Source organism: Dinoponera quadriceps, unplaced genomic scaffold (genome assembly GCF_001313825.1).
Source record: "Dinoponera quadriceps isolate SergipeBrazil2010 unplaced genomic scaffold, ASM131382v1 scaffold1040, whole genome shotgun sequence".
Classification (NCBI taxonomy): domain Eukaryota; kingdom Metazoa; phylum Arthropoda; class Insecta; order Hymenoptera; family Formicidae; genus Dinoponera; species Dinoponera quadriceps.
In genome coordinates this window covers 14,215-34,324 of record NW_014555251.1, presented here as the reverse complement: position 1 = coordinate 34,324, position 20,110 = coordinate 14,215, and the positions used below count along the sequence as shown (strand labels likewise).

The following is a 20,110-nucleotide window of genomic DNA, read 5'->3' as shown; positions in this document are numbered from 1 at the left end:
CTACTGTACTTTAAATGAAATCGCGAACTAATGAAACTAATTTGAAAGTTTTAAAATACGAAGAAAATTATAGAAACAGAGTAGAAAATCAAGCTATTTATAGACTACAGACGTTCCAAGTCCGGATCTACGATAGCTGTAGTAAACTAAGGAATTGACCAATCATAGTTACATTGTAGAAGAATAATTAATTGTGATTGGTCAGTTTTTTACGGTTTAAAACTTATTATACCGATCTGGTCTAATGTGAGAATCAAGAGATAAATCAGAATTGAGCCATATTCCCAACCTTTTCCTAATAAGGGTAAATCTAATATATGATATATGTATGGATTTATTTTTCTGGTGAAGCACTATCAAGGTGTAGCACTTATCAAGATTAATTTTGATTTTATCATTAACCCTGCTCCACAATCTTGCTATAAGTCGTAAGCCATGAGAAATTGACCAATCACAGTCGAATATGAGGAAAATAATTTCTTAGAGCTTGAATTTTCATTGTAGACTCTGCTTTTAAGCTATTATAAAGTGTACATGTGACTGTTTCAATTGTTTAGCACAGTGATATGTGGACCGAGACGTCATTAAACACATACATATATATATATATAAATATTGGAAAAAGAGGATTATTATTTCTTAACCCATGTAAGTATAATTATTTCTTTCATTACACATTTATATTATAATTTTATTATTCTAAACATCTTTACATTATTATTTCACAAATTTTATAATTTTAAGTACATTTTAATGATATGTGATTATTTTCATATTCGAATTTCGCGGTTGCACTTGGGCCCAAATTTCATTGGTTATGTGTCGTCGCCATCATGTGCGCAATGTGCCTTCGGTCCGTTCTTTTTAGCTGAATTGTTGAACTGGTGAATTAAATGAAACGAAATATACTTGTCTCATTTATTGCACCAGTTCAGCAATGCAGCTAAGAAGAACAAACTAATTATCTTTTTACATCATGGGATTTTCCCTCAAAAACTCGATTCAACAAGGAACCAATTAAACCAAGTACTTTTATCCAACAGAATGTAATAGCTAACTGTATCAAACGCCTTTTTCAAAAAACCAGTATAGACTAGATGAAAGCCACTCTTCACCAAAGAGATGCGAGAAAAATATATTAAATCTGTCGAAGTGTCCCGCCATGTTGTTCATCAGAAATATTTCTACATAAGGAAGTTTTATATATAATTATATTCACAAAAATTGTTGGCATTATATTTTGTAGGTGGGATATTCCGTCAGATCTTAGCTGTCATTAACGTAAATAAACTCAAAGTGTTACTGAATGCGCTAGCAATAAATTGATCATCACATAATCCATTATTATAAAAGATGTATATGGAGACAAAAAACTAGAATTTCTGACCGAAATAAAGTTTCAGAAAGCTCGGGATTATCAGATGTGGCCAGCTCTGACCCTCCCATAATTATTTTAAAATAAAGAAGCTACAGATTTACACTGAGTTGTGGAAAAAAACTAAGATGGTCCGTAAAAGAGTTGGTTTTATTATAGCGCGAATACGCCCGTTAATATTACAATAAGCCCGACAAATTTCTCAATCGCATAATTAATGTGGCTATAAACCAGTGATATGACATCAGTCACACATTAATACATAGGTCGCGCACAACATGAAATCCTAATCAAGACTTAATTTATTGATGGAGGTATAACCCGCAAAAGGAAAATTCTTAAATGTACTCGCGCATCCAGTAGTTCATCGATTATTATTAAATAGGATAAAGAAAGAGCGGAGGATAATACAAATTACAATATGAAACTAAACTTTCCAACTCAATGTCCGCAGAAATGTTCTTAATAGTAGAAAAAAAAAACAGCAGTGCGCAACCAGTGGCATTATATAATTACATTGGTAAAAATAATTAAGATTAACAATAGAGACTTGATTAGTACACTAGACTGAAGTATATTATCTTACTCGTTGTAATATCAAGTGAAATACTAAGCATGAATACAACAAACTTAAATATTTATCTTATTATATTTACTTATCTCCTATAACCCGTTTTTTCCTCGAGACGACGATATTAGCGACATGCGTTCCGATTGGAAAAGCGTAACACCTTTCATTCTTTTTTTACGGTTGAAATATGAAAGAGATAGAAAGAAGATCCTTCTTTCATGCTAATTCTTAATTTTGCTTCGGCCAAGTAGGATACGCTGAATATCCTAAATAAGACATTGAGACGTCTAAAGGACGTCTTTTAAGCATACGTGTTGCCTGGGGTTGTCCCATAGGAGAATTCCAAGAGGACGTTTTTTACGTCCTTAGGACGTCTTTCGGATAAAGTATGCTGTATTAAGGTAGCACAACTTGGCTCAGTTTTAGAGGCAATTACCTTTGAACAAAGTTATTGGAGAACTTATCGCATCTTTGGTGAGACGTTTCTTTTACCATGTTTCAATTTATTTGATCCACCTTTCAGAATTTTTGCTTTCGAACTCTGAAAACCGAATTTGAAAGACAAGCAATGTGTACGTTACACTGCTTTATCCCCGTAGTTTTGTATAACTCGACATCTTCCTGTGTGTCTATGCGATATATTGTTATAAATAATATACTTGATTATATACGCAAAAGGAAGGCAAAGAAGCGAAGGATTTTCTGCTATTTTGTAAAGTATAAAAGGCCGACTGTGTTAAGTACAAGAGGTAAGAGAGGAGGGTGATGAAATTGCCTTCATATTTCTCGTCGAATGCCCTTATTCTTCGCATAGCGTATTGCTAATATAAAAGGTGTGATGTCCATACAAAATTTGTTTGCTCAAAATAATGATATAACTCGGTTATAACACGATCTCCTCGGCCGAACTCGTACAAAAACATAATTTTGCGTAGATTTCACACCTTATTTATTTTTGGTTAAGAGAAACGATCAGGGTTAACGCGTTACTTTTCGAAGATTTCTCTCTCTCTCTCTCTCTCTCTCTCAGTTAGCGTCCTTGGAATATTCAATGTCGTCCGCCGTCGTATTCTGACGGCAGTGGTACGAATACGCGCTCGCCGACAGCACGTCGTTGGAGCGCACGCATTTGTAGCTGTTATCTGGACACACGCAACTGGAAAAAGCAATTCACAACGGTACAGATAGCGCGAAAAGGATTGGCGCGCTCGCGCATGTAATCGCGATTCTTTGAAATGCGCAAGAAGAAGGGAAATGAAAAAATTTAAGTAAGAAAATACTTACTCATTTTTTATAGTATATTCCGAGTTGCGCGTATACGGATCGTAAACCTCCCACGCGCAGGGCAAATTGTAACAAATCCGCCTCTGGTCGCTCTTCTCGCTACCCTCCGCACTCCGTAAAACCCTCATGTTTCTAGGTCCGTGTAAAACTATATTTTGTAGATGCTGGTCAAATATCTGTACGAGAAAAAGAGAAATGCACTTAAAGGATCGGCCATTTTCGGTTGAGTACAACAAAAGTGCTCGGATAAAATGGAATAAATCACGAATAATTGGTCTGTTTTTTTTTGTTTTAACTAGTCTGCAGTAAAAATTCAAGAAATTCACATACATATTGAAGCGTACGAAATGTACGCTACGAGATTCTCATGCTTCAGTATGCGTGCATACGCTGCTTGAACAAGTGCGCAGCCAGTTTGGCTAAAAAGAACAGACCAAATGCCATTCGCGCAAGAACTACCACAAACTACCCGCGTACTCGATAGTTTCTTACGTAATATAGCCTTGTATTTTTTTTTACAATTATCGAACGACTTTAAACTGAAACCTGAGTCGACCAACTTGCCGTCGATATGATCGCGCGTCCGATCAAGACTACGTAATATGAACTTTAGTTGATTTTCGTCGCTGGCAGTGAATTTTAGAACACAGCCTAAATCAGGAGAGGGGGGGGGAGAGAGAGAGAGAGAGAGAGAGAGAGAATACATTATAGTAATTCGTGTTACATGTGTAACAACAGTGAGCATTATTTTGTCTGTAATTAAGCTTGGTGCGCGATGAACGCAATTAATTAATAGCAATCGTCTCGGAAGGTCGGTAACTCGATAAACTCGATTCATAATTCGAGCTACGCGCGCGCTTCACCGTATATACAGATTTCTTCGACAAAGCGGCGTTCAAAAATATCACACTGACGTGCCGCAGCATGTATTTTCCGTGCAACCAATTGTATCTTTTTATTCTTTTACAAGTTCCGAGAAAAAAGGTTGCAAGTCATTAGTTATACGCAAAATACATGCCTGAAATGTTGAAATGCGATACGCATAAATGTTTGCGCAGATATAATTTCATAAAATAGAGGCGCAACCATTTCAAAAGCCCGCTTGAGAGTAGCATCAAATTGACTAATCATGATAAAGAAATCTTTCGGTCCTGATTGGTCAATTCGTCGAACAATATTCACCTTCATCCGTATGGTTGCGTTCGGAAAACACAACGGTTAAGTCTGAATTTAGGGATCCAACGACCAATAATCAATGATCGCTCGTGTTTTTTGAACCCTGTTATTATTCTAGTAGTAATCTTGTAATTAGCAATTTTGATCAACTCGAAGTTTTGATCGATCTTAACGATTTTTGGTCGGCTCAATTGTTCAATGATGGCGCGCGTGTCTTTCGTTTTCTTCGCTTTTCGTTGTGTCGTTCAACACGCGCACGCACGCGCAGATGTTGGAAATGTACGCGCGAGAAAAGAAGATGTTAACGTCTCGTGCTCTCCAGCAGAAAAAGCCACGAATGATACGAGTTTCTTTGATTCACTACCGCGTCGGATCTCATGTTGAATCTTACCTCGGTCTTGACCACCGCAGCCGTGTCGATCACAGTGGGATAACACAACATAACCACGATCGTGACGACGACCACCATCCTCGTATCGGCGGCATAGTAACTCGTTCTCGACATTCTCACTCTTCTTCTTCCTTCGGTGATTTCAGGACGCGCTTGCCTCTCTCGCGCGGTTCTTTGTAGGTACGGAGTTCTGAATCGCTTGGCACCTTGGTGAGCGCGCATACGTTGCAGACACTGAAAGTGGCGCGAGCTTTGTCCGGAAACACCGACGTGAGTTGTCAACAACGGGGTTGTCACGTAGGACGGATCACCTTAATGACAGGTCGCGAATATGTATTTAGATCAGACACGTAGATTTCTCTTTCTTCCTCTCTCCTTCACTCGGCAAGATGTATTAGGATTAGAAGCGCGGGTGCACTCAAGCGCCTGCTCTTTTTCTCTCTCTCTCTCTCTCTCTCTCTCTCTCTCAGTGGCCGAGCTTGTGTTCCACGAGACCTTACGTTTACATAGACTGCCTCCTTGTTAGAGTGAGGACGCTTTCGAACCGCCGAGGGTTTATATAGGCTGGGCTAGCTGCTGCCTGCCAGAGTATCGCTCACTAAAGGAGGAGGGGAGAGAGATTTAGGCAGAGAATATGGAGGGAGAAAGAAGGAGAGAGGGAACATCTACGATCGCTTAGATATTACAATAACAATTGCAAATGTAACGAAACCACTTCAACTGTGATGCAATGACACATTTAATGAGATGGACGAAATACGTAAGACTGTGCACTAGCTATTTCTTCGAAATTGTAGTCTCACTTTACGATAAAAATTTGGCACATGTGTCGATAGATACATCACTCTCATTCGCGGAAGAAAATCGATCGAATTCCCGATCGGAGCCTCTCGATAGGAGCATGTAAATGGCGCGCCTTCTTTCCTTGTCTGATGTAATACCGCTTGGGAAATTGTCAGATAACATGTAGTAACGTGATCTAGAGCAAACGATACAGATTTCATAAGGCTGTCGAAATAAGTTATTATTTAGATAAGCGTGTGACAGACATTAAATAATATTTCATCAGTTACTACACATAATTGATACACGCTTGAAAACACGGTCTGCACGTACAAACGGATTTTTTCACAATGAATGTTTGACATAATTTGTCAAATTTTGACTTAACAAATTCGTCTCAAATGAATATTTAGCGAACGTTTCGCCAGGTTGCCGATCGATAATTACGTCTTGACATTCATAATAATAAATTTAATCTTCCTAATTTCATCACAAGCAAAACGAACAATTTACTCGGCGTCGCTCGCCTAACGAAGCCATCAGATGTGTAGTACATCATCCATCCTTGGCTGCTGATCGTGTTACATTGATGAGATTTAATTTAGAGCTGAAAAAATGTGCCGACGATCGGTCGATTTTAGTCGATCGCTCGATAATCACCCGCTGTGTGTACGTGACTTGGGGAACGTTCGTTGAGGCTCGACAGGGGCCCGACCGCTTCTCGGCCAATCACAAGGATCACGTACTGCTGACGTCTCTTCATATATACGCCCGTCGACATGTAGTACTGGACGGATTTCTTTAATGTTGCCGGATCTAGAAAGAGAGGCCGTAAACCACGGTTCTTTCTATCATCTTTCCATCAGTTGAATTTGTCTAACATGAGAAGGGGAACAAGTATCCTTACAAGCTAGGAAACATGTCTGTAAGTGCGTAAGGCTATATGTACACATCGTATAAAATTGAAATGATTATATATAATTATTAATATCGCTTCTACTTATGCAGTGTTTATTATGCAAAAATGTAAAACATTTTTGAGTGCTTAATGGTTTCTTTCTATCTATTTCGCACATGGTTTTGATTCCATGCTTCGTTCAGTACTATATATACGACCGATTGTCAATTTCATTCGAATATGATATACTCGGATCGCGCTTTTATCGCGTTTGCTGCGAATTGCAAATCTATTAATCTAATGTAACGAAATCGCGAAGATACACAGGAAGGAGGACAAATTACCGATGTTGCATCTTCTTCTGACACGAGAGGGGGAGAGAAGAAATCTTACTCTGCACATTTTCATATTTTTGCTGCACTTTCCTCTCTTTCCTGATGCTCGCAATCTTCTCGACCCAACTAATGTAAACATGACAGTGCAATGTCGCGCTTTTGAACGCCATTATAGAAGGCAGTTATTATTCTACAATCGCCTTTCTTGGTCGCATTTGAATAATGAAAGTACTCTCTCGTTTTTCAGTTTCTCGTAATCCTTCGTCTAAAGCTGTGAAGCAAGTTTTCGGGAGGGGTGCGCAGCCATGGCAGAAAGATAATGTGACAGACTTTCTCGGAAGACAAACGATAAGAGGGAGAAACGAATCATTCCTCCGTCGTATGATATTCTTGCGGGAAAGAGAGGGAGGGTCCGGACGCGTAGCCTATGACCTCCCGAATTGCGTCATTTCGCTTCCGGGGAGGAACTGGAGCTGCGTAGTTAACCGAGATTGCAGTCTCCTCTCTCTCATTTTATACTCGTTGAACCAAAGAGCGGTCTTGCGAAAATCCCTTTGAAGATCCACAACGAATTATTCACGACCTTATCGGAAAGTGAGTGGATGATTTCAAGACTTGATTATCTGTTTAAATATTGCCTCGTGCCCTCTCGCACATTGACGTAATTCTTCGCTTGACGTCAAATATTGATGACAATAGCGTTCTTTTTCTTATCTCAAAAGTTGCCCTCCCTTTTTCTTCTCCCGTTCTTTCGCGCATAGTCAGCCGAAAGTTATCTCGAACATCCTCAAAGAGACGATATGACCTCACGACGGACATTGCGCAGATTATTCGCGTGCAAACTTTTGATATTATGAAAAAAATGTGATCCAATACATCATCCGTCGGCGCGAAATCCAAGATTTGATGTTGGTGGGTACAGAGCGATCCTCCCTCCGTTTCAAATCGAACAATTGGGCGCAATGGTATCATTTGATCGATTTGCGACCGTTAACGGACGTCCGATAGAACGGACGTGTTTCTAGGCGTCTCTTTGGGATTCCGTTTCAATTCAGTGTAATTAATCGTAGGACAATTCATTCGTAATAGGTCAACGAGTTTCCTTCGCGTGTAATGATTTGATATAATTTCCGGCTGAGACGTAAAGCACACCTGCCGGTTAAGCCACGTGATGAGAAAAACGATATATTGTAATACTTGTTGCAACATGTGCGTAATTGAGATAGGAGCTCTCTAGTACGCATAGAGACGTTTCGTGCAATACATCGTATTTTTCTTAGTCGCACTTAGAGTGCAAATAAGTTGATGCAAGGCGTTAGGTGGCGAGAAGGTCTGAGAGAGACGACGGAACGCTGCAGCGGAAAAAGAACGGCGAAAACGGACGCGCGCGGGATGAGCAGCAGGTCAAGCGATTTGTCTCCACGTGCGATCACTCCTTATTGAAGAAATTCTCCGAGGGAGATCGTCGATCAAAGAGAGCAGCTTCTTCGTGTGTGACCCAAGCTAGTCGCGATCGGGTCAAGGAATCGGGTTAAAAGATACGTGCGACGTTACAGTCATCGATCGGTCTACGCGATCAATCGCAATTACGCGCGATCTGCGAAAAAGTTGCTGGAATATCTTTTCTTTCGTTACTGGCGCAAACCGCCGGACGATGTTCCGAGAAGACGCGCGCCGTCAGCATCGGCCGTCAATCACGTTAATAAGGAGGCTGCTTCGTGAATCTCTTCGCGCGCAAGTTGTGGAAAAAAAAATCAGCAAAAGTTATATTTTTCTCCACGGGGAATGAGCCAATGAGAGAGAGAGAGAGAGAGAGAGAGAGAGAGCGGTGTTGCATAATTGACGGACATTCTTCGCGAGAGGTCGCTCGGACAAAGGATCGAAAGGTCGGGCGCGGTGAGACGAAAACGGCGGTAGGCCTCCACGCGGCGTCCGAGCGGTAGTAGACGGCGCGACGCCGTTTATTCGCGTCGTCCGGCCGTAGCACAGGTGCGACGGAGATCGCGCGAGATTTCTCGCAATTACACGCGCTTCACCGCGTGTTCGATGAATATTTAGAAATTTTCATCGCGGTACCGCGGATATTTTTCCAGCGGTATCTCAATCGGCATCGCGCTATTTTGGCGAGCAAGTTTATCGTTCCTTACGGTCGCGCTATCGTTAAAGTCGAAATGTATCTCAGTTGCGTCGCCAAGGGTAATAGAGCCGACGCGGCGCCAGGCTTTGCGAGAAACAAATCAAAGGCGGCACGACGCGCGAAAACGTGTGTTGCATATGTATAAAATGAAAAGTCGTTTGATAGGCGCGGGCCGGATCCACTAACTATCGTGACGAAATTTACGCGGCGTCGCCGTCGCCGACGATTACGACTGTTCTTAAGGCGACTCAGACGCGCCTCTCTTTGCGATCCTAAAGTTGTCGTGTCTCGTCTCCGCGCTGTCGTCGTTCCTTGCTTCTTTTTCTCCGACGCCTTCGAAATAAAATTGTTTCCGCGTTTGTCCCTCCGTCGCGCGTCACGCTATTTATATATAATTGTTTTCTCAGGTTGCAGGGGTTTATCGGTCGAAGTATGATCGCGATACCTCTTTATAGGATGGCTCCGTCGACACGATTAATCAACACGTGTGACAAAGGTACCGGCGAAAGCAGGGAGACGATTTATGCGAGAAGGAGAATACGCGCGGTCTAAATCGGTTGCGGTGAATCAACGGCGCGTTTCGGATTGTAATGCGCGCGCGCGTTACAAGGACGCGCACTAGTCTAGACGCACAAATCGCCATCGCGAACAGTCGTCGCCGACGAGACGATGGAGCATCCTCTCCAGCCTTTGTTCCTATCGAATTACGATCTTCCGCGGACCATCACATCACAGCTGCCTCGGTAACATACAGGCCGTGATGATCCAAACCTTCGTTGACGCGGCGCGAGAAGATTCACGTGGAAGGACGATAACGTTGTTTGTCAAAACGGACGCTACGTAGAGCATGATGTATAGAATATGGCGTGTGTAAGCATCTTACCGTTTCCTCGTGTAATAACGAAGATGAAAAATGTCGTCGAGCCACTTGTATCGAACGTCAATCGCTTAAATGAGCGAGGAATTTGTTTATCGCGTTCGTTTAATAACACGATGGAGCATGAGAAGGCAGCAAACATCGACTCAATGGGTTGTTAACAGGGTATCAATAACATCGAATTATCGTCTTATTTTTCTCATTGGCGAGTTAGGGCCCTGTCACTTCGACACATGTTTACCTTCTAGATTCGACGACGTCACGACGGATAAACGCCAATCTGACCACGTGTGGCGTAGATATTGACGAGCGCGTACGGAGGGTCGCTCCGTTCGATTCGTGGAATTTGACAATTTCTCACCATTCATTTCCACCCAAAGGTGAAAAGGATGGGACGAAAGAAGTGAACTTGTGATTTTGCAACTCGTGCATCGCGTGCTTGTTACATACGTACGCGTTCTCTCTCGCGCCTACTTCTGTTCTATTAATGATTCTAACAAGGAGAGTAAACATCGTCTCACAGCGGCACGTGGTGTACGATCAATTGATGCGACACCAATGAAGTTTGCAAACGATTGCAAACATACTTTGACCGAAAATTTGCGTGACAATCGTCTACGCAAATTATCGGTCGAGTCGCAACATTGCGCGAAATTTGGTTAAAACTCTACTTGTAGTATATCGACGAGTAGATTATTACAATCATTTTTCGCGGTAATAGCGGCGAACGATAAACATTGGTAAACATCGTAGTGCTTGGCGGGGCAGCCACCACGGGATTGATATCGTACGTCAATAAACAATGCTCCTATCGGGAGCCACGACGATTGGGGCGCATAACCGATGAACGCTTATCGCACGAATCGTGCAACCTCTCGTGAAATGTGAGCTCTCCCGCTTTCCTTGAATGTGTCGGCGTGGACCAACTGTAATGGCCGACCGCTTTCTCTTTTCTCACGCACGTCTCTTATTCCTCGCTTCCTTAACCATTTTAGGTACAGGGGTTTTTCAAAATCCGTGTCGAATTGTGCCATGCAGCGCGATAGCGTTCATTTATCCGCGAGTAATGCCGATCGACGCGATCGCGCTGCTCTTTTTTTTCGTCGAAATATGCCGCTCGGCGCGCTCGCGCTTCATTTCATCAGTTATATCAAAAACGTTATACTAAACACTCAAAAGTTTGCGAAATTCGGAACCGAGCGCGTTGCGAATTGACGATCGTGACCAAACATCGCGGCACATTTCACCACAGTACGTAAACAGCGCGATCGCGCTGCGTGGCGCTAAAACGGTTAAGGCTTGGTTATCTCCGGCATTGGTTGTGAGACCGAGTTAGAAATGAGAATATAGTAAAAATCTTGTGATATACAGCTTTATTTTCTAGTTTTCCCCCAAGGAAACATATTAATTTCGTAATCCTGAAGCCTGTCAAATATGCGGCAAACTGAAATCTCTATCCATTATGTCAAATAGAATCGCAAGATATATAATTCCTGGAAAATGTATCGTTGTTTCGGGAATTATTTTACGATTCTACATGACATATATCGGACAGACATCTCAATTTATCGCATATTTTACAGGATTAATATGTTTCTTCAAAGAAAACTGAAAAATAAAACTACATATCGCAGGAAAAATTTACTGCATATCGTTATATATTTTCTAGCCTCTGCTGTCACGCAATCACAATATGGCTGCTAGCCTTCATGGAAATGTATCAACGCAACGAGCGATTGTGTGTATATTGGCGCATTGCGATTCGTCAATTTCATTTTCGCGTATCAAACCTACCGATGGTTTCGCGTCGAAAGCGATCTTGACGCCAGATCTTTCTCACCCCGGTGTGCAAATAATTCCATTTGATTTTGAACCCTTTGCACTCGAGGGCTCCGGAGCGGAGCCATTTAAAATTTGTCTTCAAACTCGAGGGCTCCGTTATGGAGACAATGCAAATAACTTTCAGTTCATAACATAAGGACAAAGACAAATCGTAAAAACTATTGTGTATAGGATATTCCGCTCTTGCTATTTGCATTTGAGTTTGAAGAGTTTGAAGACAAATTTTAAATGGCTCCGCTCCGGAGCCCTCGAGTGCAAAGGGTTAATATAGGATGAGAGAGAGAGAGAGAGAGAGAGAGCACATTTGTCCGACTTCTTGTTTCTCTCGTGCGCGTCTTGAGATCAGCGCGACACGATATTCCTATTTTTTTCCAAGACTGTATTCCATTCGCAAAGATGAAATTGCGAATGAACATTTACGAGCAGCGTGTGTTGCAATATATCGCGCGCCCGATTGCGCGTCCCCTTCACGCGAAGAAGAAAATGAAAAGAGACCCGGGCGATAAATTTGTTTGATACGTACGCATGCGTGTCATGCACGCACTGATAACCGCGACGAGATGGAGCATTGACACCCGCGTTTGATTCAGTCGCCTTTTTCTTTTTATATATGTTCCTTCTCAAGGAAGGGGATTGAGAAGAGAACATATATAAGAGATAGACAAAAAAGGGATAATGTAAATTGCAACAATTTCGTTCAGGATGTGTCGAATATTGGAACAGCATTCGAGGTAATGGTGATTGATACTGAACGACAATAAACAACGCTCCTATCGGGAGCCGACGATTGCGTCGTTTATCGCACGCATCATGCAACCTCTCGTCGAGTGTGCAAGCGTTCTCTTTCTCTCTCTTTCTCGCCCGCGTTTTTCGCGGCGACTACGCGACTACTACGAATGTCTAACGCCATTGAACGCGGCGTCGAACGAACTGTAATGGCCGACAGCTCGCACATTTTTTATTCCTTAAGGATGCTTCGTTAGTGGAAATATATATGATACTTGGCGATTGTGCACGCACGCACGCACGCACAATATATATCGTGGCGAATTGAGTTGCACTTTTGGCTCTTTTTTCCTCTATAATCGATTGAAAAATTACAAAAAATATTGAAACACGACGAAGGAGAAAAATATCCCAATAAGGATAAAAAGCCGCGTATAAATGAATTATCGTTTTACAAAGTAGAGTTGACAGCTGTTTTTGTTGTGACGTATTTATCAACAACTTGTTCAATAATGTTGGTATTTGTTCCAATATATATATATATATATATATATTTTTTTTATTTATATTTATAGCGACAAAGGATATGGTGAGAGATGTGGCATTTATTTCTTCCTTCCCCTCAAACTCTTATCTCTTATTTTGAGTGAAATTTATTACTCTCTACAGAAGTATAAATACAAACATAATATTAATATTTTGTGATGTGGCTAGTATAAAGTTCATTCTAAAATTGGCCAAAGCTCAAAATGATTATGGGGTTTTATATTTTTCGGGCTTTGGCGTGTCGATCTTTTGCAAAACCTTGTTTTCCTCGGTTACAACGTGTCGCGTCGTCAATCGTAACGCTTTGAATTTTAAACTGACCTGCGCAATATATAGAATAAAAAACATCATCAGCAAGTGATATTTTTCGATAACTTAATAAAACGACATGTCCGACCAGGACTGTAATAGGTACGTACAGTGTTTGTAAGTACAAATATAACTTTGATGATATAGTCTTCTTACATATCAAATGTACATAAAAAAGGATGTGTCTGTATATTTACAATCTTTTTTTTAGTCATATAAAGATTATTGTAACTTTATCAAATTGTAAAAGTCAATACGAATATAAATTAGAGCAAATATTAAAACGGCACATCGTTATAAAACTTTGAAATGCGTACATGTTTGTATATACAGAGTGTCTGTCACGAAGTGTCTCATTCGTCTCACATACTTGTTAATTTAGGTCAATTGCTTGATTATTCGCACAAAAGGACTTTTCGTCGTGAACGGCCTAATTTATAAGTATATACGGCGACTGTTGTGTCCCTAACGACAGAAGTTCGAAGTTTAATGTTCAATACACCAATATGTCTGTTGTGCTAGGTACAACAACATAATATTCTCGCATTTCGATCAGTCCCGCACTATTTTGTGCGAATAACCGCGAGCAAATTCCCGAGCTATTACTTGAAGATTGGCTTCTATACATAGTTATTTTCAATAATGCGAAATTTTGCGTGATTGTTTGCAATATGGTAGAGGAATTTTGTCTTTAACTTAAAAACTACAATATTGGTGAGACATTTGGCGATAGACACCCTATATGTCTCATCAGTTACTTTAGTTGATTCGAGCTTCCTTACGAAATTTGTAATAAATCGATAACTCACACGCATGGAAATCGCATATCAAGAGCGACGTATCTACGATCATCACAATGCTACATTTCATATTGTTTTCAACAATTATCATACTTTCGCAAATTACTTTCCTTCTTCTCGATCGGCGAGCTTTACGAGAGTTTTAGAGCTATACAAACAGTCACCTTTTATATCACTTCTCGCGTTCAACTCTCTACGCAACGAAATTTAAAAATCGATATAATATACCAGGAATGTGTTTGTATACTGCCTATCCTACTAACATTACGACTATTAATTAAATCTGTATAAATGCAGTAAACATGCATAATGTGTGCTAAGAGGTTTGATTACTTTTCCCTCGTCTAATTTCATAGTATTGCATCATTTTGTACAAGTTTTTAAAAAAATCGAACTATTTATTTTAGAAAATATATGGAAATTATATATCTCAGATCTTCAAGTTTCTATATATACAAGTGGAAATTTTTGGCAACAGGGGGTTTATGTTTCTCTCTCTCTCTCTCTCTCTCTCTCTTATTTTTTGTTCGTCCATTCACGGGAAGCATAAGTTTGTTTATAATCAATTAACCAACGTACAACTACATGGTAGCACCGTGGTATATGTTGGCAAGCTACATGAACGTATTGTATAACAAGATGACACGCTACTCTAAGTAACTTGTAGGGCAACTAATTGATTTATAACGCTCCAATGTATCAAGTACATGTAAAGATATATATATATATATGTGTGTGTGTGTGTGTGTGTAAAAAAAATGTATAATCATATCCCCCTCGGTTACAATATACATCCAAAGTTTAATCTGCAATAGCAAAACTTTCGACGTATAACGTAACGTAAGTAACAATTTTGCATGTTTCAACGTCATATATGGATATTTGTTTTTGAACATCTGGGGAAAGTTGTGCTATCTTACGCGCAAAAATTCGACAAGAACCGAGAGACGCGCAATCTCTCAAAAAATTGTTTTAAATGCTCACATTTTAGTGCATTATTCGCAAATGCAGCATATATGGAAAGGAACTGATTGTTGCGACTTGATTTATCCTTAAGAAAAAAATAGATGTAATACTACAATATAAGAAGTATGGGGGAGTTCAAAGTACATAACGCATGAAAATATGACGTTTCTCTCGAGTGCCAATTCCAAATATGAGGCTAATAGAGTTTGTTTCGTAAGAGAGAAAATAATATAAAATACCTGAAGATGCGTCTCTCTCTCTCTCTCTTTCTAAAGAAAACGACGCGAGTTTTCCCATTCGCACATTGACATGATTAAAATACCCTGCGACAATTTGAAAGACCATACTTTTGCGGTACGCTTCATTTCTTCTTCTATTCTTTCGCTCAGTAGTTAGGCTAATTTGTCATGTTTGCAAATGGTAAACCTTTAGATGTTAAAATTTGCAAAACTCAATCGGGCATGTTCGGTAGGTTTGCGGTTTCGTTTCGACGTTGCAATCGCTCTGGATGCGAGCAAGCCAATTGACTGAAGTCACGAACAACATCGTTAAATGTTTCGTCGCCTGTGACGCCTATTTCCGAATCTTTCATTTCTTCATTCAAGAGCCCAAGCCGTAATCTGAAAACAGTCAATATGTAATCGAGCGACGTATCATAACAAACAAACAAATGCATCGTGCGACACATACAACGTAACGATGTCAGCATTTGCTTCTTTCACAGCAATCGACAAAGGCTTTACTCCGCTTCCATCTTCGATGTGTTGATCGGCACGGTGTTTTAAGAGAAGGCATACTTGCGCGGTATGTCCTATACACGGGTATGAATATGATGAATAGTTTGAACAAGAGAGAGAGATAACACGTTGACAATATCTCTCGATAAATACCTAGTTCAGTCGCCAAGTACAACGGCGTTTTCCCATCGGCGTCTCGACAATTGATTCGTGCTCCATTTAAGAGAAGATATTCGCACGACATAACAGAACCCTGTGTGTATATACAGAGGGGAGATGCAATTATCTCTAATCCTGATGCATTGAATATACATATTAAATGTACGTACGTACGCTCATTATCGCTTGATGGAGAGCACTGCGGCTTTTGTCGTTAACATTGGACCACAATTTGTCGGCGCCAGCCGCCAACGCCGCACACATTACGGGAAGATTGTGCGCTGCTGCGGCTTTATAAAGTAACATGTCAGGATGCAGATTCTCTATATCTTCCTCGTCGATAAATTCTTCATCTTCGCCAGCTGTGGAATCTTGATCGGAACTCACTAATTCTAGATTACCATCGATCGTGGGTTTCGGCACGTCGCAGCCAAACATCAACACGTCCGATTCCGCTTTTTCCTTGCATTGCGATCTGGGAGAGTTCTTACCTAATATCGAAAGGTAATCTTTGGCATCGTTGTTAATAGGCCCGTCGGGATTGTGCTGCGTTTCGCTTGTATCTCGACTACTGTCTAAATGTCGAATATCCCGCAGCGATTCACCACCACTCACCACCGGACTTTCTCCATGGATGTTTCTTACGTGTCTGCTAACGTCATTCAGATCGTGCTGGGAACGATTCAAGATTCTACCGTAGAGGGCAGAGTTATTTTTCAAGTCTACGTTAGCAGCAGCAGTGCTGTCATCCGAACTAATCGAATTCCGTCCCTGAGTGAGCTTTGCCTTGTCAACGGAATTCAAACTGTCGATCGACGTATGCTTGCTGTCATCTGAGCTCGTCGTCGTCGAGTGATGGCCTTCTTTCACGGATGACAACGTCGATGACAATGCTCTATTATTACGATTACTATCGTCTATCTTGTCACAGCTGCGTGGTCTGCGGCGTAATTTGCGCACACTCCATTTCCGGAAATGCATCTCGTCCCGACTGGCGTGATGTCCCCCGGACAATATCATCGCATCGGTTAGAGGTTTTACGAATTTACGGTCTATGTATTTTGACTTTATCCAGACTTCTCGAATGTTACTGGGCGCAAATAGTCTTTTTAAAAACCGAGTTTTCCCACGAAATCTCGTCAAACGATACATCACACGCACAAAACTTACCCGTTACATTTCGGTGTAGCTTTGGTGATATCGGGAGGTACAGCCTCGTATATGCTATTTACCACCGAGTTGCCCAATTCCGCCATCACCTTTAATATTTCCGGCTCCCAATCATCCAGAGTCAAGGAGCGTACCTTGCTGTAATGTACCCCGAGACTTCTGTGCACACCGGAGCATTCTGAGCAAAGATGTCAGGATGGAAATGTCAAAATGGCAAATTTGTCGCTTAACAAGAAAAGCATTTACCTATGCAAAGTGTAATACCCAGATTGATGCTAGCCCACCGTGGATTAATGTCGCCGCAATCGCAACAAATCTCGTTACCCGAAATCTTCAATAACTGCTCCCATATTCTAGAGTCACACATTGAGAAGTGGGGGAGGTCTCATTAAAACACACATTCGTCATTGCGATCAAGTTCGATACTTGCCTCGACTTTGGTCTTGTTAACGGTCTCGCGGAGCCCTTGTTATCGCGCGTGGATTGAGACTCGCGTGGATTAACGTTCCCATCTATACTCATGCCTCTTTGAATGGCAGCACCGATAGCTTGCTGCATAGCGGTCACCCATGCCAAGTACGTTTCCTCGCTGTCCGCTTGCAACATGTGACTTCTACGTGAATGAGACAAAAGATGCGTCATGTACTTTCATCTATTCGGAATGCACGTCCTTACTTACTTGGTCGGGCTCAAAACTTCGAAGCAATTTCTCCTGTCGCAATCGACTACCGGTTTTACGGTGCACAATCGCAAATCTTCTTCCATGATTGTGTAACCTTCATCACCTATTCGTTTCCGATACACCAGCTGATGGTCTTTCAGGCAGAACCACCGCCTGTTCCATGTTTTAAAAGCATTGCTCGTTCTCTTGAACAGATACCCTTCCATCTTAGGATTGCCAGATACAGGTGAGGGAATCAGATCTCTATTGTTGACATAAATGTGTCGATTCTCCATTTCCTTCTCGAGCTTATTCGAATCACCTCTCATGCTAACCAAATTTTCACCGAGATCTCTCAGAAATGGGTCCAAGTCTAGCGCAAGATCGCTACCTTGGTGGTAATAAGTGATACACGCATGCATATAACTCAGCAATGTGCCTAATATTTCATGGCGTTTGCGCGCTTGCAGCATCGTCAGTGCGTGAATATAATCCAACGCAGTGTGTCGAAAGCAAGATCGTGTAGCGGACAGGATATTCGACGCTTCCTCATATTCCGCAGGTCGAGATTTCGGTACTTGAGAGTTTCTATTTAATGCAACATCCAAATCGCTGGAAATCCTTTCAAAGTAATGTCGAGACTCTTTTACTCTCTTGATGTCACTGGTAAAATCAATCAATTTTATAGAGTCGGCAGATTTCTCCAATTTTTTTGTTTCACACACGATATAATTACACACGCTCACCTCTTGATAAAATTATTAAGATCTTTCATCACAGTCCTAGAAGCTTGGTCTAACAAAATACTATGGTATTTGTTCATTTCTTGCAAAGCATGAATGAGCTTATTTAAGAATGCCATTATTTCTGGATCTTCGCTGAAGTATAGAGACAATTCCCACAGACTATTGGCAAATTGGCTATTAACAAAATATAATTATTATCATTATATATTCTGCTGAGGTTATACTTCCTCTCTCTCTCTCTCTTTCTGTTATAGACTAAAAGATCTGGCAGACATATAATAAATTCAAACATATAATAAACTCAAACTTACTTTTGCTGTCCAACAAAAGCTTTTCCAGTATCAATAGTTAGGCTGCAATTTTTTAATACCTGTAAATAACCAACTTATGACAAACAACAGCAGAGAATATAAAGAAAAAAAACAAATAATTGAAAATTGACTACTTTTTTTATAATATATCCCTTTACAATAGGAAATGTTACATTATATGAAATTGTCACATATTTTATAGTGGACGTCAAGTACGTATGTACTTGATACTATGTAATATATAATAATTATGTCATATAATACTTCAATCAACAATATAAACAGTATATGTCCGCTTATTATGCTAGTACCTTATCTAACTTTTGTTCAAGCTGATCTATATTCCTTTCTACCTCCTCGATGCAGGATCTGTGCAAAGTTCAAAAACATACTTAACATAAAATACTGTTACTCTGTATACATAGTGTCGTAAGGTGATTTATATAGAAAAAAAAAAAAGAGAAAAATCTTCAAGTTGCAAACCGACGCCACAAAGAAAGAGTTATCGCGCGGCAAGTGGTCTTTTGTAAGAAATATGTTAATTGAGCTGAACGCCGAGATCTCACCGAAACTTGGGGGTATCTCGTAAACATTCCTCGAACTCGATCAAAGGCTTCATTTTGTACTATTCGTTTTGCGAGATCTTGAAGCGCAGTTTCGCTCGACGTACTGCAATCTCGAAATGCAGTCCACGCGATATTTCCCATGAAACAATATGTTGCTTAGCAATTTCCAGGACTCAATTACTAAAAAGACTATAGGCACTCGCGTAGTCTGTCAAACATCCGAGCTGATCCGAGAGTCAATTGAAGTTGGTCGCGGCCTTGACGTTTAACAGTGTTGTCAACGTATGTATCGTATGGTTGCTTTCCAGTAGTAGGAGTGGATAAAATCATCAATGTTGAAACATCGATGTTTACTCATTGAGGATTGACGCATTTGTGGTCGGATGTGCCGATTGGCTGTCGAATAGAGAATTTCTAGAGTCCTTAACGTTTCCTCTAGATGTAACACCACCATCCTCAATGAGCAAACATTGATATTTTTCAAACATCGTTGATTTTGTCCATTCCTAAATTACGGATTGGGCTAAAATTTAGCCAATCAGAGTAAAGTTCACCGAACTCAAATTTAGCGAATACACGCTATATATATGTATATATACAGGGTGAGGGAAAAGTATGGAAACCGTAAAAAATCTTGAAAAAGTTTTACAGAAAAGTATTTCGGAAAAATAATGTTGTAGGGTTTAAAAAGACCAGGTGTACCGGTATGAAGTGAGCGTCAAAATACAAATGTCTCGATAGGGA

General features: G+C 40.6%; 2 protein-coding genes across 3 annotated transcripts; both read right to left on the bottom strand.

Moving 5' to 3' along the window:
- Nucleotides 1-1,506: 1,506 nt before the first annotated feature.
- On the bottom strand, nucleotides 1,507-5,313 carry LOC106743693. The gene is made up of 3 exons (XM_014617789.1): nucleotides 4,798-5,313; nucleotides 3,231-3,406; nucleotides 1,507-3,102 (listed from the first exon to the last, which is right to left on the bottom strand). Exons 1-3 carry the CDS (start codon nucleotides 5,017-5,019, stop codon nucleotides 2,973-2,975), a joined length of 528 nt encoding a protein of 175 aa, XP_014473275.1. The 5' UTR covers nucleotides 5,020-5,313; the 3' UTR covers nucleotides 1,507-2,972.
- A 7,719-nt stretch (nucleotides 5,314-13,032) lies between these two features.
- Nucleotides 13,033-19,657, bottom strand: LOC106743692 (arf-GAP with coiled-coil, ANK repeat and PH domain-containing protein 2). 2 transcript variants are annotated; one of them, XM_014617787.1, is made up of 12 exons: nucleotides 19,367-19,656; nucleotides 19,112-19,169; nucleotides 18,801-18,859; nucleotides 18,490-18,663; nucleotides 17,762-18,406; nucleotides 17,513-17,695; nucleotides 17,329-17,435; nucleotides 17,083-17,260; nucleotides 16,087-17,002; nucleotides 15,907-16,006; nucleotides 15,707-15,827; nucleotides 13,033-15,636 (listed from the first exon to the last, which is right to left on the bottom strand). In XM_014617787.1, exons 1-12 carry the CDS (start codon nucleotides 19,417-19,419, stop codon nucleotides 15,468-15,470), a joined length of 2,763 nt encoding a protein of 920 aa, XP_014473273.1. In that variant the 5' UTR covers nucleotides 19,420-19,656; the 3' UTR covers nucleotides 13,033-15,467. The 2 variants fall into 2 exon arrangements, with proteins under 2 accessions (XP_014473273.1, XP_014473274.1); XM_014617788.1 differs by lacking the exon at nucleotides 13,033-15,636 and having other exon boundaries at nucleotides 15,737-15,827; nucleotides 16,083-17,002; nucleotides 19,367-19,657.
- Nucleotides 19,658-20,110: the final 453 nt, after the last annotated feature.